Raw genomic sequence first — 19,197 nt, 5'->3', positions numbered from 1 at the left:
AGAAAAAGTCTAAACATGAGTAAGTGGGGTAAGATGGTAATGGGAGTAAATATTAAATCAAGAAATCTTCCATTTACATGAAATAACAGCATAGAATTGAACAAGTTTACTGTTGATGGTAGTCTTGCCCATCTGGTGTATGAGAGAGAAACTCTGCCAGTGTTCAAATCCCAGCTCCACCACTTAACTACTTATTGTTAGTGCCTCAGCTTCCTAATCTGTAAAATGGGGATAATACCAGCACCTTTCCTTATAGGTTTTTTACGAGGATTAAGTGAGTTAAAATTTGCAAATTACTTACAATACTGTCTGTTTCATAATGTTTATTTACTTGTTAAATTTTTAAAAATAAGATGTCTTTTAACAGCTCTCCACCTCCTTCCTCCAGAAGCTCCACCAAAAATCCTTTCACAATTTGATGGAAATGGCTAAGAGTACTTATCAGAAGTGAAATAGTAACTGAGTGTTTGCAGTTATATCCTAAATAACTAAGACAAGCCAATGTTGGAATGTTATGAAACAAATCATCCAGATTTTTTAACACCTACTCAAAATCTGTTTTACATAAGCCACCTAAAATCACATTATTAAGTTTATGAAAGTGTACCTGCATGTTGCCTAGATTCATTATCAAATTTTACTTTTCTGGCTTCTCAGCATGTAGATTTAAAATAAATTATTATTTTGTTTATGGATTTAGTTCAGCAGCTTTAATGTGAGAGCAGGGTGTCATATGTATATCATATTAAGCAAAAAAAAAAAGTCCTGATTCTAATCATCTCTTATCTAAAGGTTTTCATCACTACATTTGGATTTCTCACACACACACACACACACACACACACACATCAGACACTGCTGTCTGCCTTTGCTTCATGTGCTCTCAGGTCAGACGAGGGTTTTGGCAGCAACAACTCCATTTTCAGACAGAGAATCAGTGAGTAGGTAAAATAAAGTTATACTCTTTTGAAAAATACCATCACCTGCTTGGCTGATAGGCATACTGCGACCTCCATAACGAGAGGGCAGTGATAGGAAGAGAGCAAGAACTAGCTGGAGTGGAGGAGATGAGGCCAGGCTGAGGGGGAGCTAATCCTGTTGCCCTGGTGGCACCTGTGGAGCAGAGAAGTCTTGTAAATCACCCTGATTAAAGGTACAAACTGGGACCTGCTTTGAGAGGGAGCCCAACATGGTGAGTGTAAATTACTAGGTGATTCCAATAGTCTCTTAAATGGGTGGGTGGTCAGAGTTAGGCTCCACATGGTCTGTCGTCTGTATCAGTAAACCAGCCAAAACCTCGTTGGAGGAGGCGCCAGTAAGGGCAGAGTTCCCATCTTTGGAGTGAAATGGAAACCTAATCGATAAAACAAAGTAGAATTTAGTCATGTGGACTAGACAAACATGATAGAAGACATTCAGAGCCCTATGCCTCTCCCCAGGCACATGGGACACTGAGCCTATGGTAATAGGTTCCTGGTGGTTCCCACTCTGAACACACCCCAACTGAAGGTCGGCTTGTACTGGGCAGGGCTGGTCATGGAGGTGGCTCTTGTTTTTGCAGGCTGAGGACATCAGCTGAGAGATACTGAGAAAGGCATTGAAGTTCCTGTCACATTCACTCACTCATTCATTCATTTATTCATCACATTTTTATTGAGCACTTGTAAGGTACTAGACTTAGACTAGGTACTAAAATATAGTGCTGAACAAAATGGAGAAACTATCCTTTCCTGTCATGGACACGGACATGCCCTCCCTACCATATATAGTGAAGAAAGATACTAAGCAGATAATCACACAAATAAATACGTAATTATGAATCATAAGAAAGTTTTCAAAGAAAATATACAGGGTGCTAAGAGACTATAATAGGAGAAACTGATTTAGTTTAGGGTGTAGTGGTCACGGAAAGTCTCTCTGCAAATTCAGGTTTAGATAGGAGTCAGCCAGGGGGAAAGATGGGGTAGAAGCATTCTCAGTAAAGGGAGGGACATGTCAAAAAGGAAAGAGGTGGCAAAGACTGGTGATAATTAGGGTAGTTAGAGCATAGTGAATGATTTCTTTTCAAATAAGTTTAAGAAAAATACATAAATTGGAATAACAAATATATGGAATTAATAAAAATAAAATTATGTATTTTACAATACCATAAACTTCTAAATCTTCTTTATTATTATATAAACATTTCTGCTATAATTGCTAAGAGGAATGAGTCATGCTGAAGTCAAACTGTATTTGCCTGGTTTTGTGTATTATTAGGCTGCTTTCCAGAACAGACTAACGGGGATTATAATCTAGGAGCTTAAAAAGGAACACCCTGCACACACACACACACACACACCTTTAGTAAATTGTTTAAGGGTATTTAATGCTGATATGATCCTGCTATTCAATTCAACTAAATTTTCTCCAAATTTCAACACAGACCACATGGAGCTAGTATTATAGCAGAGATAGCAGCCTTACGAAACTCATTATTCCATCTTTATAATCCTCTTCCACTTAAGTCCTATTTCATTAAAAATAGTTGTGCTATCCAAAGGAATAATTGGTAAGAATGAAGATTAACGGTTCATCATGAAGGTGATTGGATTACATATTGATACTGATCTTGTGTTTTTAAAAAAATTAACATAAGTAAACATCTTTTTATTTTAAATAAGTACATATATACAGATTAAAAAATAAAACAAAAATTCCTGTGAAATATAAAAAGCAATCATTTAAATATATTTTATTTTGCCTCCCAGGTCCAGGCAATTTTAACTATAGTACCCTGTAGTCTCAGTAATATATCATGCTGAATAACTACTTGTGTTTTATAACAGCAGTAGCTCTGTACGTTTTTCTGAACTTAATAAAAAAATAGTAATATAGAGCAAAAGAGAAACCTGGGTAGAAATCAATCCACCTACGAGAAATGTTATTAAAATCAACATATGAGCGCACACGTTTCTTCAAGTGAACTTTTTCAAAATTCACTCATTTAGTTATTAAAGCACTAATTCATTTGTGTATGCAATGCCTACCATGCATGGAGGACCAGGGCAGAGTGTGGAAAGATCCCTGCAGTAGGTGGTTCGGGTTCTAGTTCTTACTCTTACACTTTTTTGCAACACAGCTTTGGGTAAATCACTTTTTTGAGTTTTGAGTTTTGTCATTTGCAAACACAGTTGTTGTGAGGTTTAAAAGACGTAACAAATGTGGAAACTCCCTTGATAACTGTAAAAGTACTAAATAAATGCAAGTAAAGTCCTCTAAGGAACTTAAGAGTCTAATAAAAAACTCACCAATGAATGTTCTTTCTTTCTGAACACTGGTTATAGACATTGAACATACACTTTGGGGCTAACAATTACTTAGCTTCTTTTAAACCAGAGAATAGTTAGAAAATGTCCAGCTTTTCACTTTGAAATTAGTGGGTTAGTGTTACATGGGAGGACCTCCTCCATGATTAACAATATTCCTTACCCTGTGCTGTCTCTCTGTTAAAAATTAGTTGGTATAAATATCATGTATCTGGGAAATCCCTGTTACAGACTCAGGATATAGAATAAAAATAGGAGGCAAAAGTAGGCTCTGCTTTCTTTCTTGGAATAAACTTCTAGAAGTGAAGTTACTAGACCAGGTTCTTTGCACACTTAACTAAATAATGCCTTTCAGAAAGGTGGTAACAATTTATAGACAATACTAGACAATACTCACAATATTCCTGATTAGCAGTTTTACCTTTTACTATCTTCCATAATTTAATTACTCAAAATCCACAAGACTCAGCTATTTTCCTTCCTCACACAGTATATTCCTGTCTGGACGTGCACGACAGGATGGCACAGGCTGAGTGTTTAAATGAGCCTTCAATGGCTTACCGCTCCTCTTATGACAAATCCAAACAGTTTAATAGTTTACACGCTCTGGGTGAAGTGGCCTCTTCTTTCCTCTCTAGCTTCATCTCTCACTACCAACTTCTCTCTTGAATAGGCCAGCTGTCTCTTATGTTTAGATCTTTGTTCAGGCTATTACTTCTGACTAGAACACCAGCTTCTCAGTGTGAAGATAGCATTTCTGACTAGTGATAGCAAAAGTGGCCCCCGCCATACAGCTATGAGTATTGACTTCAGAATGACTGCAAATGTCTATGGAAAAAATAATAACCCGATTTGCCACTTATTCAAAGTAGCAGGTTTTGATATGGGCATTATTCTCTTGGAGAGGAAGAGGCTGGTGGTATGTAACTGGGGACAGGAGAGGATAGAGAACGAGCACCCAAGAGTGCTAACTGCACTCCTATGTCAACCCAAATATGAAAACATATTTCTTCATTTTCATTTTATGAGAGACCTAGCAAATAAGTAATTAGATGATTTAAAAGATATACTCAGGAAAGCAACTCAACTATGAGTTGTTAAAATCTTTCACATCTTGTATATCTAGATGGTCTGTCTTCCACAGCAGTGACAGATTAAATTTTTTGATGCTGTGTACACTAAGCACAATTGTTCAACTCACTTAAAAGCCTGTAGTCCATGTTTTTCAAGGGCTTCTAATAAGAAGCACAACAAACTCCCTTTTAACCAAAATGTCATAAAATGGGTTGACTTTGTGATTTGAATGTTTTGGCTAACAAGATGCTCAGCCTCCACAATGCCATTGTCCTAGTTTCTCATCATCCACCTGGCCTTAATGGCCCTGCCTTTGGCCTCACATCTCTTGATTGATGCTCTGCACCAGAGAGATCCTATAGGCCAATCTCACCATGCAAGTCCCCAGGTCAAAATTCTTCAGTAGCTCCTTATTACTACAGGAAAGAGCCTAAGTACTTTATCATAAAATTCCTGATCTAAGCCCCACCTACTTCTCTAGGGTCCCATCTACTGCCCCTTCTCACATGCTTTCCTTCAACTTTTAATGAACCAGTAATTTTGAGCCACATGAAGTCCATGGAACATGCCATATTTGCACACATTTGTGGCACACTTTCATACGCCTTCCCACAAAAATACTGCTTTTCACTCTTCACCCAAATGCTCCCCATTCTGAAGCCTCTTCTCACTTCCCAAGAAGGCAAAGGCCGTTCTCCTACACTTCTTGCACCCACCCATTACAAACTGTATTGGGACTCTCGGTCTGTCTTTCTTTCCATATTACGGTGTGCTATGTCTTCTCATTTTTACCTCTAGAACCATGCTCCAAGTCTAGTGCACAGTAGATGTTCATTTTTAAATGAAATCATAAATATATTAAAAATCTTTAATGTTGAACTTTACAGCTATTCATTTACTGTGTATTATCACACTAATGATTAATCAGCTAATTATTAGTCTCCATAAATTCTGTGCATATTAAGTTATTTCATTAAAAATATAACCTGCTACAACACATGAACTCATTGAACATATGAACTGAAGAGCAAAGCAATAAGCCATCATTTTTTTTTAAACGTTTTTTTCAGGGCATAACATCTAAATTTAGGATCTTTTGTGAAAATCTGACAAGAGGATAAAAATAAATAATCTGGAATTTACCAAAAAGAGTCTGCCAATGAAAGTATTATCATAGAGTCTTTGAAATTTTACTTACATGGTATAGTGTGGCCTCCGGCACAGGTGTGCCCATGATATCTTGTCTCAGTGCATCCATTTGCAAACTAGGTAGCAATGAATAGTGAGTCGGGCTACTACTCTTATCACCCTTCTTTTTAGACTTCTTCCCTGTGTCTTTTTTGCTGTTTCTCTGAAACATGTATTCTTCTTGAGCAATTTTTTCATTGCTCATATATCGGAGTAGAGAGTTTTCTATATAAAAGAAGATAAACAGACCAATGTAAATACGCAAATATTCCAAAGTTCCTATTCTTCCTTAATTGTACTATGAGATTTTGTTTCAGAAATGTAACTTGACTTCATTTATGAAATACCTTTGTAGTGAAAATATAGAGGATCTTAATTATTTGGGATCATAGGGAAACAGGAAATAGACAGCCTATAGATTATTTCTCCAAGTTTTAGGTCTGAACAAACTATATCAGAATCACCTGCGGAAGTTGAATCAGACGTTCTGGGTGTGTGGCTCATAAAATGTTTAACAAGCTCCCCCAGGGAGATTCTGCAAAAATTTGATGACAAACACTGACGTATGGCAGGCTAGGGAGCATCCTTGGAGAAGTTAAAACCCACACTATGGACCAACAGTGAGGAAACTTCGTTCATAAAACCTATGCTTAAATTGATAGCCAGAACTATCAATTGTAACTATTAGTACAGTGCTTCATAAGGCCTTTTTCCCCCAAGATGTCACTATCATATCAACTCCCAAAAGAGTGACTCAGAGAAGGCATATAAGTGTTTCCCTTTTTATATTTTTCTTGGTTAATTCTATAAAACAAATGAGGTTAGAAACTGAAGTTTGGAAGACGGAATGAATACATAGATGTAAAGGAGTCTGTCAATGATCCTATATTTACCAACACTTTCAGAAATTCTCGCTCCATGAAACAAGTGTTAAGAAGTCTAATGAAGCAGATAGTCATGCTTACTTATCCCTGTGTAGTCTGTGGATCTGTGTATTAATGAAATAAATTCTGCACACTGGCTAGAAATAACAGGCAAGTGGGTTAAACATGTTATAAAGGAAGCTTAGTGACTTTAGGTTCTATGAAAAGTTTTTTGCTTTGTTTTGAAAAATTTTATTTTTCATCTATAACCTTAGGGATCTCATTTCAGAAAATGCAAGTAGCAGCATGACCCACTGGGCCCACCATATCCACACTTGGTCGAATCCCATTTAGTAGCAAAACTTCCAGTTGCTCTCTTTACTGCTCACCTCAATGGCAGGATAAGTGAACATAAAAACTTACTTTTGGCAGATACTTCAAGTGTAGCCCACCCCCAAGTAAGAAGATAACCCTGAACAGCAAACAGAAGAGAAAAAAAAGCAAAGCAGTTTTTTTTTCCATTTCTATATGGTTTTCATTAGAGTCACTGGCCCAGTTTCTATTAGTTTTTACCCATGTGCTTCAAAGCTCAATTTAACGTTATATTAATACAAAAGTAGTGAGGTTGGCATTGCGGACCAATGAGGACTGATCACAAACTCTTTCTATTTGTTGAACTTAATTCTTTTATGCAGTTTCACACTTCTGACCTTGTTTTCCAAGTATTAACTTTCAAATAACACTCAGATATTAATTTTTTACATCGTACTTATCTACCCTGAATCCCTTAGGAGGCATTCAGAGAAGATATCTACTTAATAACAGATCAAGATAGTTAAAGGTTAGTCTGAGTTGGTTTGGGTGTATCATAAAGTCAATGAGAGAATGAATAGTTTTCCACTGAAGCCACAACATCCTATTTAAAAAACATTTAAATTTGCTTTTTGTTTCAACAACCCAGCCTACACTGAAATTCTAGAACACTTACCTCTTCTACTATCTCTCTTCATCTTATTTGGATCTTCATAGTCCCCCACCCAATTATATTCCACTGGCATAGATATAGGTCGTAGCTTGCCTAAACACAGAGAACAAAATTCACATCACATTGTTTTTCTTCCCCACGTCCGCTCAAACTTAAACGGACTTTTAGCTACAGTCTGCAAAACACACTCACTCATATGCAACATTATGGTTGGCATTTGTGAAGGTGAAAAATATGTGTGTTTTGAGCCAGAAGGTGAAACTGCCTGTGGCAATTGGCCAGGTGATAATGCAAACTTAAGGCACTTTTTATAAATAATAAAGAGCAGCCTAGGTTTGCTCTCTTAGGAGCCCCAGGCTTTAAGAATGTGGCCCTTTACAAAGAGGATCATCATTTTAGTGACTTCATTTTCAATAACTGGATCTGTCTTATTCCCCAATGCCCAAGTGTCTTTATCTTGATAGCCAATCTCCAGGATAGTAGCTCCTTGGGTTTAACCTGCCTGCCAGAACATTAACCCATCATTTCATGTTGGAACACCACAATACTAACTTCCCATCTTCACTGCCTTCTAACTCCTGTCTGCTTTTTGGATACCACTATTCTTCAGCAATATGGCTATACTCTCTTTTATGGCCTAAAGCTGGGTCTGCCCCAAGCATCTCTTGCTATTGTGAACTCTAGTTTCTAGTTCCAAGTAATCACTGTTTTGGCCCGTCCCATTTCCCTCTGGGTCTGTGTTCTTACTAAAAAGCATTTTAATTTTACTTTAGCAAGCAGAACTCATGGCACAGACTTTAAGGATAGCTTTTCGGTGAGGCTGCAGTGTATTATTTCTGATCAACTTGAAATTCTTGAAGCACAAAACAGCCAAAAGAAAATCATACTGAAGTTTAAAAAGGATACCTAGCACAAAGTCTGGCATATAAATTTACTAACCAACATTGCAGTTGGCCTTTGTGAAGGTTAATAAATTCTGAATGAATGAAAATTAAAGATTCATGTGGGACTGGGTCATAATAATAATGATGATTATGATGATCATGATAATAGTACTAACATGTATATATCATTTACCATATGCCACATATTGTCTAAGGGTTTTATAAGTATTAAATTGTTTAATTATCAAAATTATGAGAAATACACTATTACCCTCATTCTACCAGATGAAGAGCCTGGGACAGGTTATGTAATTTACCCAAGGACACACAGTAGGTAAGTGTGTAGTACCAGGGTTCAAACCCAGGCACTCAAACACTACTTCTGTAGTAATTTTTGGTGACTTCAATATTCACCCTCCAATATTTTGGCCTCTCAGTTTCTTGAGGTTCTCTCCTCCACCCATTCTTGTGGTCATATGCTTAATCTTGTCACCTGCAAAGGCTGTAATTCTTCCCAGTACCCCAATTTCCTACCACCTTCTGTATTTTTAGCACATCCCCTACAGCACTCCAACAATTCTTCCTCCTTTAATCTACCAATCTTCCCACCTTTCAACACCTCCTGGTCACTGTATGTCCTCTTCACTTCGCTCCTTGCCCAGATACATTTCACAATCAAATTGCTATGAACACTCCATGGAGTTAAAAAATCCATCAAGATACTTCTTTCTCATTATGTTCTTAAGGAAAATGTGCCAATCTTATGGCATTTTATTATGTATGCTGATACAGCTTACTTAGTATATTTTCCTAAGCTCTTTGAAAGTCTGAGGATGAACTAGACATGATAAAATTATTATTATTATTATTATTGTTGTTATTATTATTATGCAGTACGCGGGCCTCTCACTGTTGTGGCCTCTCCTGTTGCGGAGCACAGGCTCCGGACGTGCAGGCTCAGTGGCCATGGCTCACGGGCCTAGCCGCTCTGTGGCATGTGGGATCTTCCCGGACCGGGGCACGAACCTGTGTCCCCTGCATCGGCAGACTCTCAACCACTGCGCCACCAGGGAAGCCCTAGACATGATAAAATTATTAATGAGCCCCCCAACGAAGTATTTATTTAATGGCTTCCTTTCAAGGTGTGCAAACAACTTTATAAATGATCATCTCAGTTTCCAAATTTTCATGGGGTAGATTTCTGCAATTTTACAGAGGGAATTTGGGTAAGCTGATGCACGTCAATATATTCTGCCCATCCAGGGTGGCATAAAGGTTTTAGGAAAGGTCTCATTTTGTCATGTCTATTCAACTGCTTTCCAAAATCAGTCCTCCAGCTTTTTAATGTTATGAGTGCTATATTTTCAAAGTTCTTACAACTCATTTCTTTAGAATCTGGTTTTAAGGATAAACTCCATTTCAGCATGGGCACTGAAACTGAAATAGTTAACAGCTCTAACACTGTTTCTACATGTCACTAAGAAAATCTTTTGAAAAGTGAAAAATCCAACAAATAGGCGTTGTTTTAACTTTCTCTCGCTAAGAAAGAAAATAGTCTGATAGTTTTTGAAGAATTGATTGGTTGTTTGGAGTCAAATAAATGTGCACAAAAATAAGAAGAAACTTCTCACATAGAATACAAAATATATAATTGTATTCGTTGTATTTTACATCATATTCTCTGAGATTTTCATGGAACTAAGCCATGAAAGAATGTAATTAAGCCTTTGCTATGTCTGGTTATATCATTCACCATAGGAAAAAAATTTGCAGAAGGTTTAAACACTGACTTTTTATGGAGTTATTTTTTTTTAAACAGAAGTATACTGTATATTACTGATACAAAATTGAGGAAAATATATTGAACCAGACAAAAAACTGAGATAAAAAGTCTTAATTAAAATTTACTTTTATAGGGACATCAAGTTTTTGCTTTTACTAGTTAATAAAGCTGTGAATTTTAGCAATGCAAATCAAAATAAGTACTTTTAAAAGTAAAGTGTATTATTTGTTTAGTTATAACAAATAATGTTGCTTATAAACAATGCTTTTATAAATTTTTTATTGTGCTAAAGTATTGAAATAGATTTAGTAAACAACAGTCTTTGGCAAATTAAAAAATAGACAATGGCTTAAATTATTTCTAATTTTAAATATATAGATCTTTGATTGCAGCTTGGAAATGCTTGCCACTGTGTATTTATAGCAGTGTTTTAATTTCATAACAGCAAAGTTCAAATGGAAAAAAATCTTTATGGTTTGATGCTATAGTGATGCTAAGAAAAAGAGTTCTACATGCATTATTGCTAGATTTAAATCAAATGTACACTATTATTAATACAGGCAAAGTATTTTTATGCTCGTATGACCTTTTAAGGCTTATTAAACACATCTGACTCATTCCGACGTAATTGTGCATAAATTAGTAATAAATCTCTGAAAAATAATTTGGAAAATTGAAAGGTATCTCTTTATGTAATAACGCTATTTACTAATTCATAATGAAAATTAATAATAGTCAAGAATATAGTAAAAACATGAAGATAAAAGCCCATTTAAAAATTTTGCTGACTACTTCCTCTTACAGAAATTTTTTATTCCTCTAAGCATGAAACATTTATTAATTATAGAGTTCATTTGACACATCATCATAAATCTTGTGATAAATCTGTGCTAGTATCTCATAGTTAAATTATTATTCTGTTACTTGGCTTTTCATATCTGTTGCACATCTGGAGCATTCTAACTGAGATCTCTATAGAGGCAGGAATTGTGCACTGTATTTCTTATTGTAGTCTAATAAATGTTCAAGAAGTCAAAGATAAATACTTTTGGATTTTGTTTGAATTTTATTCTGAAATTAATGGCAAGTAGCTTTTTAAAAATAATGAACTATATTTAGCTGCAATTAAACACAAACAGAACCTTAAATATAATTTAAAGAATATTTAGCACGGGAACTATAATTCAATATCTTGTAATAATCTATAATAGAAAAGAATTCAAAAAAGAATCTATACATATCTATACGTATATATGTATATATATGTATATATATATATATATATATATATACACACACAACTGAATCACTTTGCTGTACACTTGAAACTAACACAACATTGTACATTAACTATACTTCAATATAAAAATGGTTAAAAAATAAAATAAAGATATATTAAATCTAAAAAGAAAAAGCAGATAGGAGTTTTAGAAAGTCCAGGAACAAGCCAAACTAAACAGCGTATTATAAGGGACATATATAAATTGATAAAAACTATTCTAAAAAAGCAAAGAAACAATAAATAGATAATTCAGGAGAGTAGTGATATTAACGAGATAGGGTCGGACAGGGATCCACTGTTGGAAGCAAAGACAATGGTTAATATTCCAATTATTGGCAGGTTGCCAGAAGAACCAACCATGTGATTAGAGGGTTGGAACTTTCAGTCCTATCCCCCACCCCCCCACAACCTCCAGAGATGGGAGGGGGCTGGAGATTGAGTTTAATCACCAAGGACCAATTATTTAATCAATTGTGCCTATGCAATGAAGCCTCCATAAAAACCAAAAAAGGACAGGGTTTGGAGAGCTTCCAGGCTGCTGAACAGGTGGAGATGCTAGGAGAGTGGCGCACCTAGGGAGGGCATGGAAGCTCCAAGCCCTTGCCCCATGCCTTGCCCTATACATCTCTCCCATCTGGCTGTTCCTGAGTTATATCCTTTTATAATAAACTGGTAATCTACTAAGAAAAAAAAAGAATACTGATGTGATGGAATGCCTTATAATGATCTAATACTCTGTTTTAATATGAAATTGCTATGTTTTAATACTAGTGTACAGAATTGCTTGAAAATAAACCAACTTTTTCCTTAGACAGTAAAGCATTTTCAATGCTATTACGAATGTTACAGTGCTCTTTGGCAGAGTTAATTGCTCACTCTCTTGGGCTCCCTTAGCTCTTCCCTAGTGCCTTTTGTATATATGATCCTTAATTATATTGTATTCTATCTGTCTGTTTATGGGTTTCTCTACTTTTTGGCAGGAACTTACATATCTTTGTTATGGAAGTTCCTGGCAAAGATTCTGACCCAGAGCAAGTATTCATTAAATTTCTTTTGAATGCTTGAATGAAAGGATGCTAGACATTAGGGAGATCCCAAATTACTGGACTGTTCACTGGATTCTACTCCCTCTTTCTTACTCAAGGGCATCTCTTGAGCAATTCTACCTTACTTGCTCCTGTAGCATCAATTTTTCCCTTTCGACCCAATGATTCCCACTAGCATACAAACATGCTGTAATTTCTCTAACCTTAAAAAAAACCCCTTCTTCGACAATAAACAGCCACCCCGCTACCACTTTATTTCTCTGGTCCCCTTTAGAGAAAGAATCCTAAAGTCTCACTTCTATTCTCAGTCTCCAATTTCTCTCCTCCTCTTTTTCTTCCTAGCTTTACTGAGGTATGATTGACAAATTCAAATGTTATACATTAAGGCTGTACAGCATGACTTTTTAAGGTTTGCAATGTGATTATACACACAGACACACACACAGACACACACACTGTGAAACGATTACCACAATCAAGTTACCACGTCCTTCACCTCATATAGTTACCATCTGTGTGTGTGTGTGTGGTGAGAACACTTAAGATCTATTCTCTTAGCAAAATTCAAGTATACGATGGAAAACATTAGAGTGGTTCCTCGAAAAATTAAATATAGAACTTCCATAGGATCCAGCAACCCTACTTCTGGGTATATATCCAAAGGAAATGAAATCAGTTTGCCTAAGAGATATCTGCACTCTCATGTTCATTGTAACATTGTTCACAATAGCTAAGATATGGAAACAATACAAGTGTCCATCAGTAGATGAATAAATAAAGAAAATGTGGTATATGTATACAATGGAATATTACTCTACCATAAAAGAAGGAAAGCTTGCCATCTGTGATGACACGGATGAAACTGAAGGACATTATGCTTAGTGAAATAAGCCAGACACAAAAAGACAAATACTGTATGATCTCACTTATATGTGGAATTTCCTCCTCTCTCTTGAACCTTCTCCAATTAAGCTCTTGCCCCCTGAACTCCACTAAAACTACTACTGTCAGGGTCACTAGTGCTTCCATGTTGCTAAATCCAATAGACAATTCTCAGAACCCTTGACTTTTCTGATCTGTCTGCAACATTTGACACAGAGGATTATTCCCTTCTTGAAACCCTTTTTTTACCTGGCACCCAGGACTCTGTCTTCCTCTGGTTTTTGTCTCCTCTTCTTTTCCTAAACTCACATGCATCCTTCAGAGCTAAGCAAAAATGTCATTTCCTCAGGGATACTCTCCTTGACCTTGTTCTAGGTTGGGTTCCTCTATGTTTGTTTTTATTTTCTTTTGTAGCTTTTTAAAAATAGCATGCCAGTTATAGTCAAATAAGTATTTATTAAATTAGTTGCTTCAATTCTGTCCCTATTCTAGAATGTAAATTTCACAAAGGAACAAAAATTTCTCTGTCTACCTGTGGTATTCCCAGCACTTAGCACAGTGCCTTAAACATAGTAACAGCTCAATATTTGTTAACTGATTACTTGTTAAGAAAGTAAACAGGGGACCTTCCTCATACATTGGACTAAAAAGGTCCAAGCTATACCGTTAGTTTCTATTTTCAAAGTTTCCTTCCCCTTCCTTCCTGTCAACTTTCCATTCCCCTCCTTTTCACTTTCCCTCCCTCACTTCCTTCTAAGGAACCTGACCAACCACTTTCATTATTCTAACAAACTGAGCCTAACAGAGCTGTTTGGTAATCAAGCCAGAACTAGAAGTCCTGCCTCCTGATTTCTTATCTAGAAACATTCCCATATTAAGCTACCCATGATGTATGCTGAAATACTACTGAATTGCTGCCTTTTTCAATTGTATCCCTCCCCTACCTTTTAAAAACTCTGTCCCCAACATGCTAAAATCCTTAAGTTTCAGGGTGATATACAGCATCTGAGAAGTAATCTTCTCAATTACAGTTGTCAAAGAGTTGAAAAAAAAGACTGCAGAGAAATTTCTCCTTACGTCTGATATATCCTTTAATGCTCACAAAAGAAGCTTTCTCTAGAGGCTAAGGAGAAAAAATATATACATACACACATATACACATCTGTTCTGAATATTTTAGCCAATATTTTGATGAAAATGAGTGTATTAAGGAATGTTAAGCTATAAGCATGCCACATACACCCATCAAACTCCCCACATACCAGACAGAAAAATTGCTTTCAGATGGTTGACTGCATTTCTAGGAAAACATCCCAAGATTATTTAAGGTAGAGAATCACACATTTAAAGAGGAGTAAAACTGAATTAAGTGGAAAGTCAGTAATTTTTTAAGGATAAAGGCAACATATCTGGATCTAGTAAAATAAGTAAAAACTGGGCACTCTGATCCCTAGGGCCATATTTTTAAAATTTCATTTCTGGATAAAAGAGCTTGGGGAAAAAGTGGCTTGTAAACATCACAATGTGATGATTATTTAAGTACTGGATTTAATGCCTTATAATATAAATCAAATACAAACCTAATGATTACTAATTTGAAATCGTCTCAGTTGCATTAATGGAGAACAAAAACAATTAAAATCTCATTTCAAAGAATAAGCTACATCTTGTTTGTGAATTTTCCTTTCGCTTCCTAAAGGTGATCTAGACTTTAAATGGGGACTCACATAAAAATTGTTGAAGGAGAAAATTTTGAACTGCATCAAAAATTATAGGGAACTTTAACACTTGATTCCAAGGCTAATTACATTTTGAATCAAATTACATTCTACCAAGAGAGCAAATGTACTGTACACACTGGAGTTCAGAAAGGTTACTTTAGTTGAAATGCTGCCACTGTGCACAGAGACGGGGAAGGATTCACATGGTTTAAATGCTGTCTAAGCCGCAAAAGAGTTCTGGGTTCTCTTTTGAAGGCTCTGGTGGGTAAAAAAACAATGAGCTCTGCTAAATACTTTTGCCCCCTGCTGTGCTCAGCAATACAATTGTGGGAAAGAAAGATGATGTGGGGTAAATAGTATTTGGTTAAAAACATCCCATTTTCAAGTTAAAAACTACAATTAAAGCAAACTATTTTTAAAGATCTTAGTAAAAGCAGTATCTTGAAAATCTTATCAACCTATAGAAGACAGTCACCCCTTCTCATGAAAAGCGAAAAGGACAATGATTAAGACCGTCAATTGAAGACCCTCATTTGAAATAAACAAAATGACGTAATAACTTTATAATTCCTTTCACATATTTTTCTCTTTGGGATCATATTAGTCAGTGAAGTTAGAAAGAAAGGTAGAGATGAAAAACTTCACACACACCACAGTTAATTTCTTAGGATTTCACCGATAATTAGTTTTGGAGTCAGCCTCTGAATGTAGACTTTGAACTTCTATTTCAGTACTCTTTTCACTGCATTAAATTGCCTCAGTGATGAATTCAAGACCATTGCATTACACAAAAATCCAATTCATTTTTCTTCAAAAATAATTCACTGACATGTATGATTACTGCTTTTTAAAAAAGTATACTCCCAGCCAGTTTGCAACTCTTGCAAAAAGTTCTTAAAGGCTAGGTAAAGAACTAACGGAGGATTAGAACATAAACTGTAGATGTAACTGTATTTGTTGTCCATCCCTTAACAAAGATGGAAAATAAACTGGTTTGACATGATGTGTTATTTATAAAGTGATGCTAGGTTGTCATACTTTTAAATGGCTGTATATTCTTTTAATTATTTCCTCTAATGTCTCCAGTCATTAAGATAATCAGTGTATAATTTTTAGTCATCTCTTTTAACAAGATTGGCTATAACACTTGACATTTTCTATCCCCAGGGTTCTATTTCCTTCATGATTCTAGCAAATTGTTTTGCAGTGATACCAGTAATTCTATGAGGAGCCATGCACTGATCTTTCCAGTTAATATTTATTACTTTAGTTTGGACTTTCATCACAAATAAGATTTACTCTAGAAAATGGCTTTTCTGCACAATAAAAATGAAGATGACATTCAACAAGCTGTCTGCTGGGGCAGACTTCAAGTTAAGAATAGAGGCTTTTCCAAATGCTTATCTGTTAGGTCAGCTGTTTGCAACTTAAAACAAAGAAATTTTATCATTGGTATATTGGTCTTTAAGAAGAGCTGCAACTCTATTTCAGCCTTTCCAAAATATATTCCATCAAACATTAGTTCCATTGGGAGGTTAATAAATATTTTGTGACCAAAACCAAAAAAGATGCAATGTACAAATACATGTGGGAAACAATAAGCTAACCCCAATTCAACAAGATTTTCAAAGCCTTTAGTATGCTAATGTGCATTTATTAATCTCCAAGAGGGGGATAAAATATGCAGAGCTTCCCAATCTTATTTAACCACGTAATCTCTTTCATTTACAAAGATTCTCTTTCAGAACTAGTGATCTGAAGAACATACATAGGAAAATGCTGGATTACTTAAGCCACATTGTGATCTGAAAGCAGACACTAACCACTCTATTTAAATTTCACCTTGCTACCATTTATTATATCTTTTTCCCATTGAGGGAAAGTGCATTCCGATTTCAACTAGGCACAATGAGTTCCCTCCTGTTCCAGGCAGGGGATGTCATGATTAGGTTTTCTACTATAGAGCAGGGTAAGTCATCTCAGATACTCACAACCTTATAGACAATATGCTAAGTTTGAGTAAATGCAGGTCTATCCTTCCAGAGCAGTAAGTTCCCAGATTCTCTGAATAAAAAAAAGACAATTGGTCCTATGTCATACAAGGGCTCTTTGATTTTCTAGTCATATACATCTGCTTCTGTATTCAATTTGTCTGCAACTGATTCTTCTTAATTTAGCTAGGGTTTCTCAACAGCAGCACTCTTGATGTTTTGGACTGGATCACTCTTTATTGTTGGGGGCTGTCCTATTCATTGTAGGATGTTTAGTAACATCTTGGGCCTCTATTCACTAGATACCAGTAGCACCTCCACTCCCATTAATGACAACTACCAATGTCCCCAGAAATTGCCAAATGTCCCTAGGGGGCAATACTGACCCCAGTTGAGAATCTCTGAGTTGGACTGTTTCTATTCTTGGCTTTCCCATTTTGTCTTTAAGGGAAGCACTAGTATCTTTGTGTTAATTCATTTGAAGAGTTTTTCTTTTCCTCTAATAGTTGCATCAACTTTGCTGATTTGGTTTGCTAATCCTTCCTTTTTATCCACATATTAATATTCTGGAACTGTATTAAAAGTTTTTTTTTTTCTTAAGCTTACTGTTTTATCTATTACCTAGTACCTTCAATTCTTTCAGGGCAATCTGATCTTGCCAGGTTTCATTTCTTTGAAAGTCTCCAACTATTTAACTTATTTCACATATTATTTTCACTATCCTTTTTTAAAAGCAACTAATATTAAACTTTAAAAAGGTGTGGGGTTTGAACTGTTTTCAAAATTTTGATGCTGAGAGGTTATAACTAGGCCCTTCTGCCTAGCATATGAGGTAGTGATTTCAATAACAGAACTTAAAAGAAGACTTGGATCACGAAGGTTTCTAGTGTTATGAGCTATTTGATGCTCTTCCTTCTACTTTTCAAAACCAAACCAAAAGAAACAAGCAAATTCTATATTTCTTTTAATTGGTATGATTTAAATGGCTGGTTATTTATTGGGTAGGTAGAGGGACCAAACCGAGGGAATACTTCCATTCCTTTTGTTCTTTATTAAGTCCCTCCACAGGAAAGGAGGAAGTGTTAATTTGATCCATCAGCACTTCAGAATCTTTGAGACACTTTTATTTATGAGCAGCAGTAATTTATTATGCCATTTAGGCACCATTTCTTGTAAGCATGGTTTCTTTTTTTTTTTAAGTCTTTATTGAATTTGTTACAATATTGCTTCTGTTTTATGTATTTTGGCCGTGAGGCATGTGGGATCTTAGCTCCCCGATCCAGGGATCGAATCCATACCCACTGCATTGGAAGGCGAAGTCTTAACCACTGGACCACCAGGGAAGTCCCTAGGCACCATTTCTTGAGTACTTTCTATGAGGCAAGACCAGTGCTAAGTACTTGAGATATAGTATCTCATTTAATGCTCATAAAAACACTAAAAGTAGTATTGCTATCCCATTTTACAGATAAGGAAACAAAAACACAGTGAGGCTAAGGCTCAATTACAAGGTCAATCAGTTATTAAAGGCCAAGCCTTGGCACCAAATTCAGGTCTATCTGACCTCAAAACTCATGCTCTATTTCTATCAGTAAAATTATACAAATTAAAGAAGAGTACCTTCCCTAGGTGATTACTCTAATTTTTACATTAGGAACAGACTATTTTCTATTTCTATGCCAAAATATTGCTGAACTACTTCTCCATCAGTTACATGGTCCCTTATCACCATCACCTTGATATTCAAAATATATTGTGAAGCTAACTAACATGCAGTCTTTATGAAGTGTATTAAATAAGTCCAAAGGAATAAGAATTCCTGTGAGTATAGTACATATCTCATATTTCTGAATTTTTGATTCACTAATTTCTATTTCTATGTTTAGTTCTGCTTTGGAAGTAGTGCGTTTTACTTGAGCACAGAAATTTCTTGTGGTTAGAATCCCATTTTCTTTTCTCTCTAGCATAGCTGATGAATGACAGCTGAACTTTTATTTGATAAGGAAGATAATTTATATGCAAAAATCACAGGAAAGGGAACAAGCTTTTATTTGGAAATAAAGAAATGCAAATGTATTACGTGTACCTTTAAGAAATGTTTGAAATAATGTTATTAATTCTAATTTAACTGCCCAAAAGATAGAATGAAGTTGTAAGACAGAGAAAGGTGATTTTGAAGTATGAGAGACC

General features: G+C 35.7%; 1 protein-coding gene across 8 annotated transcripts in view; it reads right to left on the bottom strand.

Annotated features, from left to right (window-relative positions):
- The window catches only part of CNKSR2 (connector enhancer of kinase suppressor of Ras 2), a 256,193-nt gene that overhangs the window by 77,453 nt on the left and 159,543 nt on the right, over positions 1-19,197 (bottom strand). For 4 of the 8 annotated variants that reach the window (XM_029240573.1, XM_029240575.1, XM_029240569.1 and 1 more), the window contains 2 exons: positions 7,422-7,511; positions 5,581-5,795 (listed from right to left, as the gene is read on the bottom strand). In XM_029240573.1, the coding sequence (XP_029096406.1) occupies positions 5,581-5,795; positions 7,422-7,511 (305 nt within the window). The remainder of the gene's footprint in view (positions 1-5,580; positions 5,796-7,421; positions 7,512-19,197) is intronic. The other 4 variants (XM_029240574.1, XM_029240576.1, XM_029240570.1 and 1 more) reach the window with 1 other exon arrangement.

The sequence above is a fragment of the Monodon monoceros genome, unplaced genomic scaffold (genome assembly GCF_005190385.1).
Source record: "Monodon monoceros isolate NGI ecotype Baffin Bay Population unplaced genomic scaffold, NGI_Narwhal_1 Super_Scaffold_22, whole genome shotgun sequence".
NCBI classification, from domain to species: Eukaryota; Metazoa; Chordata; class Mammalia; order Artiodactyla; family Monodontidae; genus Monodon; species Monodon monoceros.
This window is presented reverse-complemented; position numbering and strand designations above follow the sequence as displayed.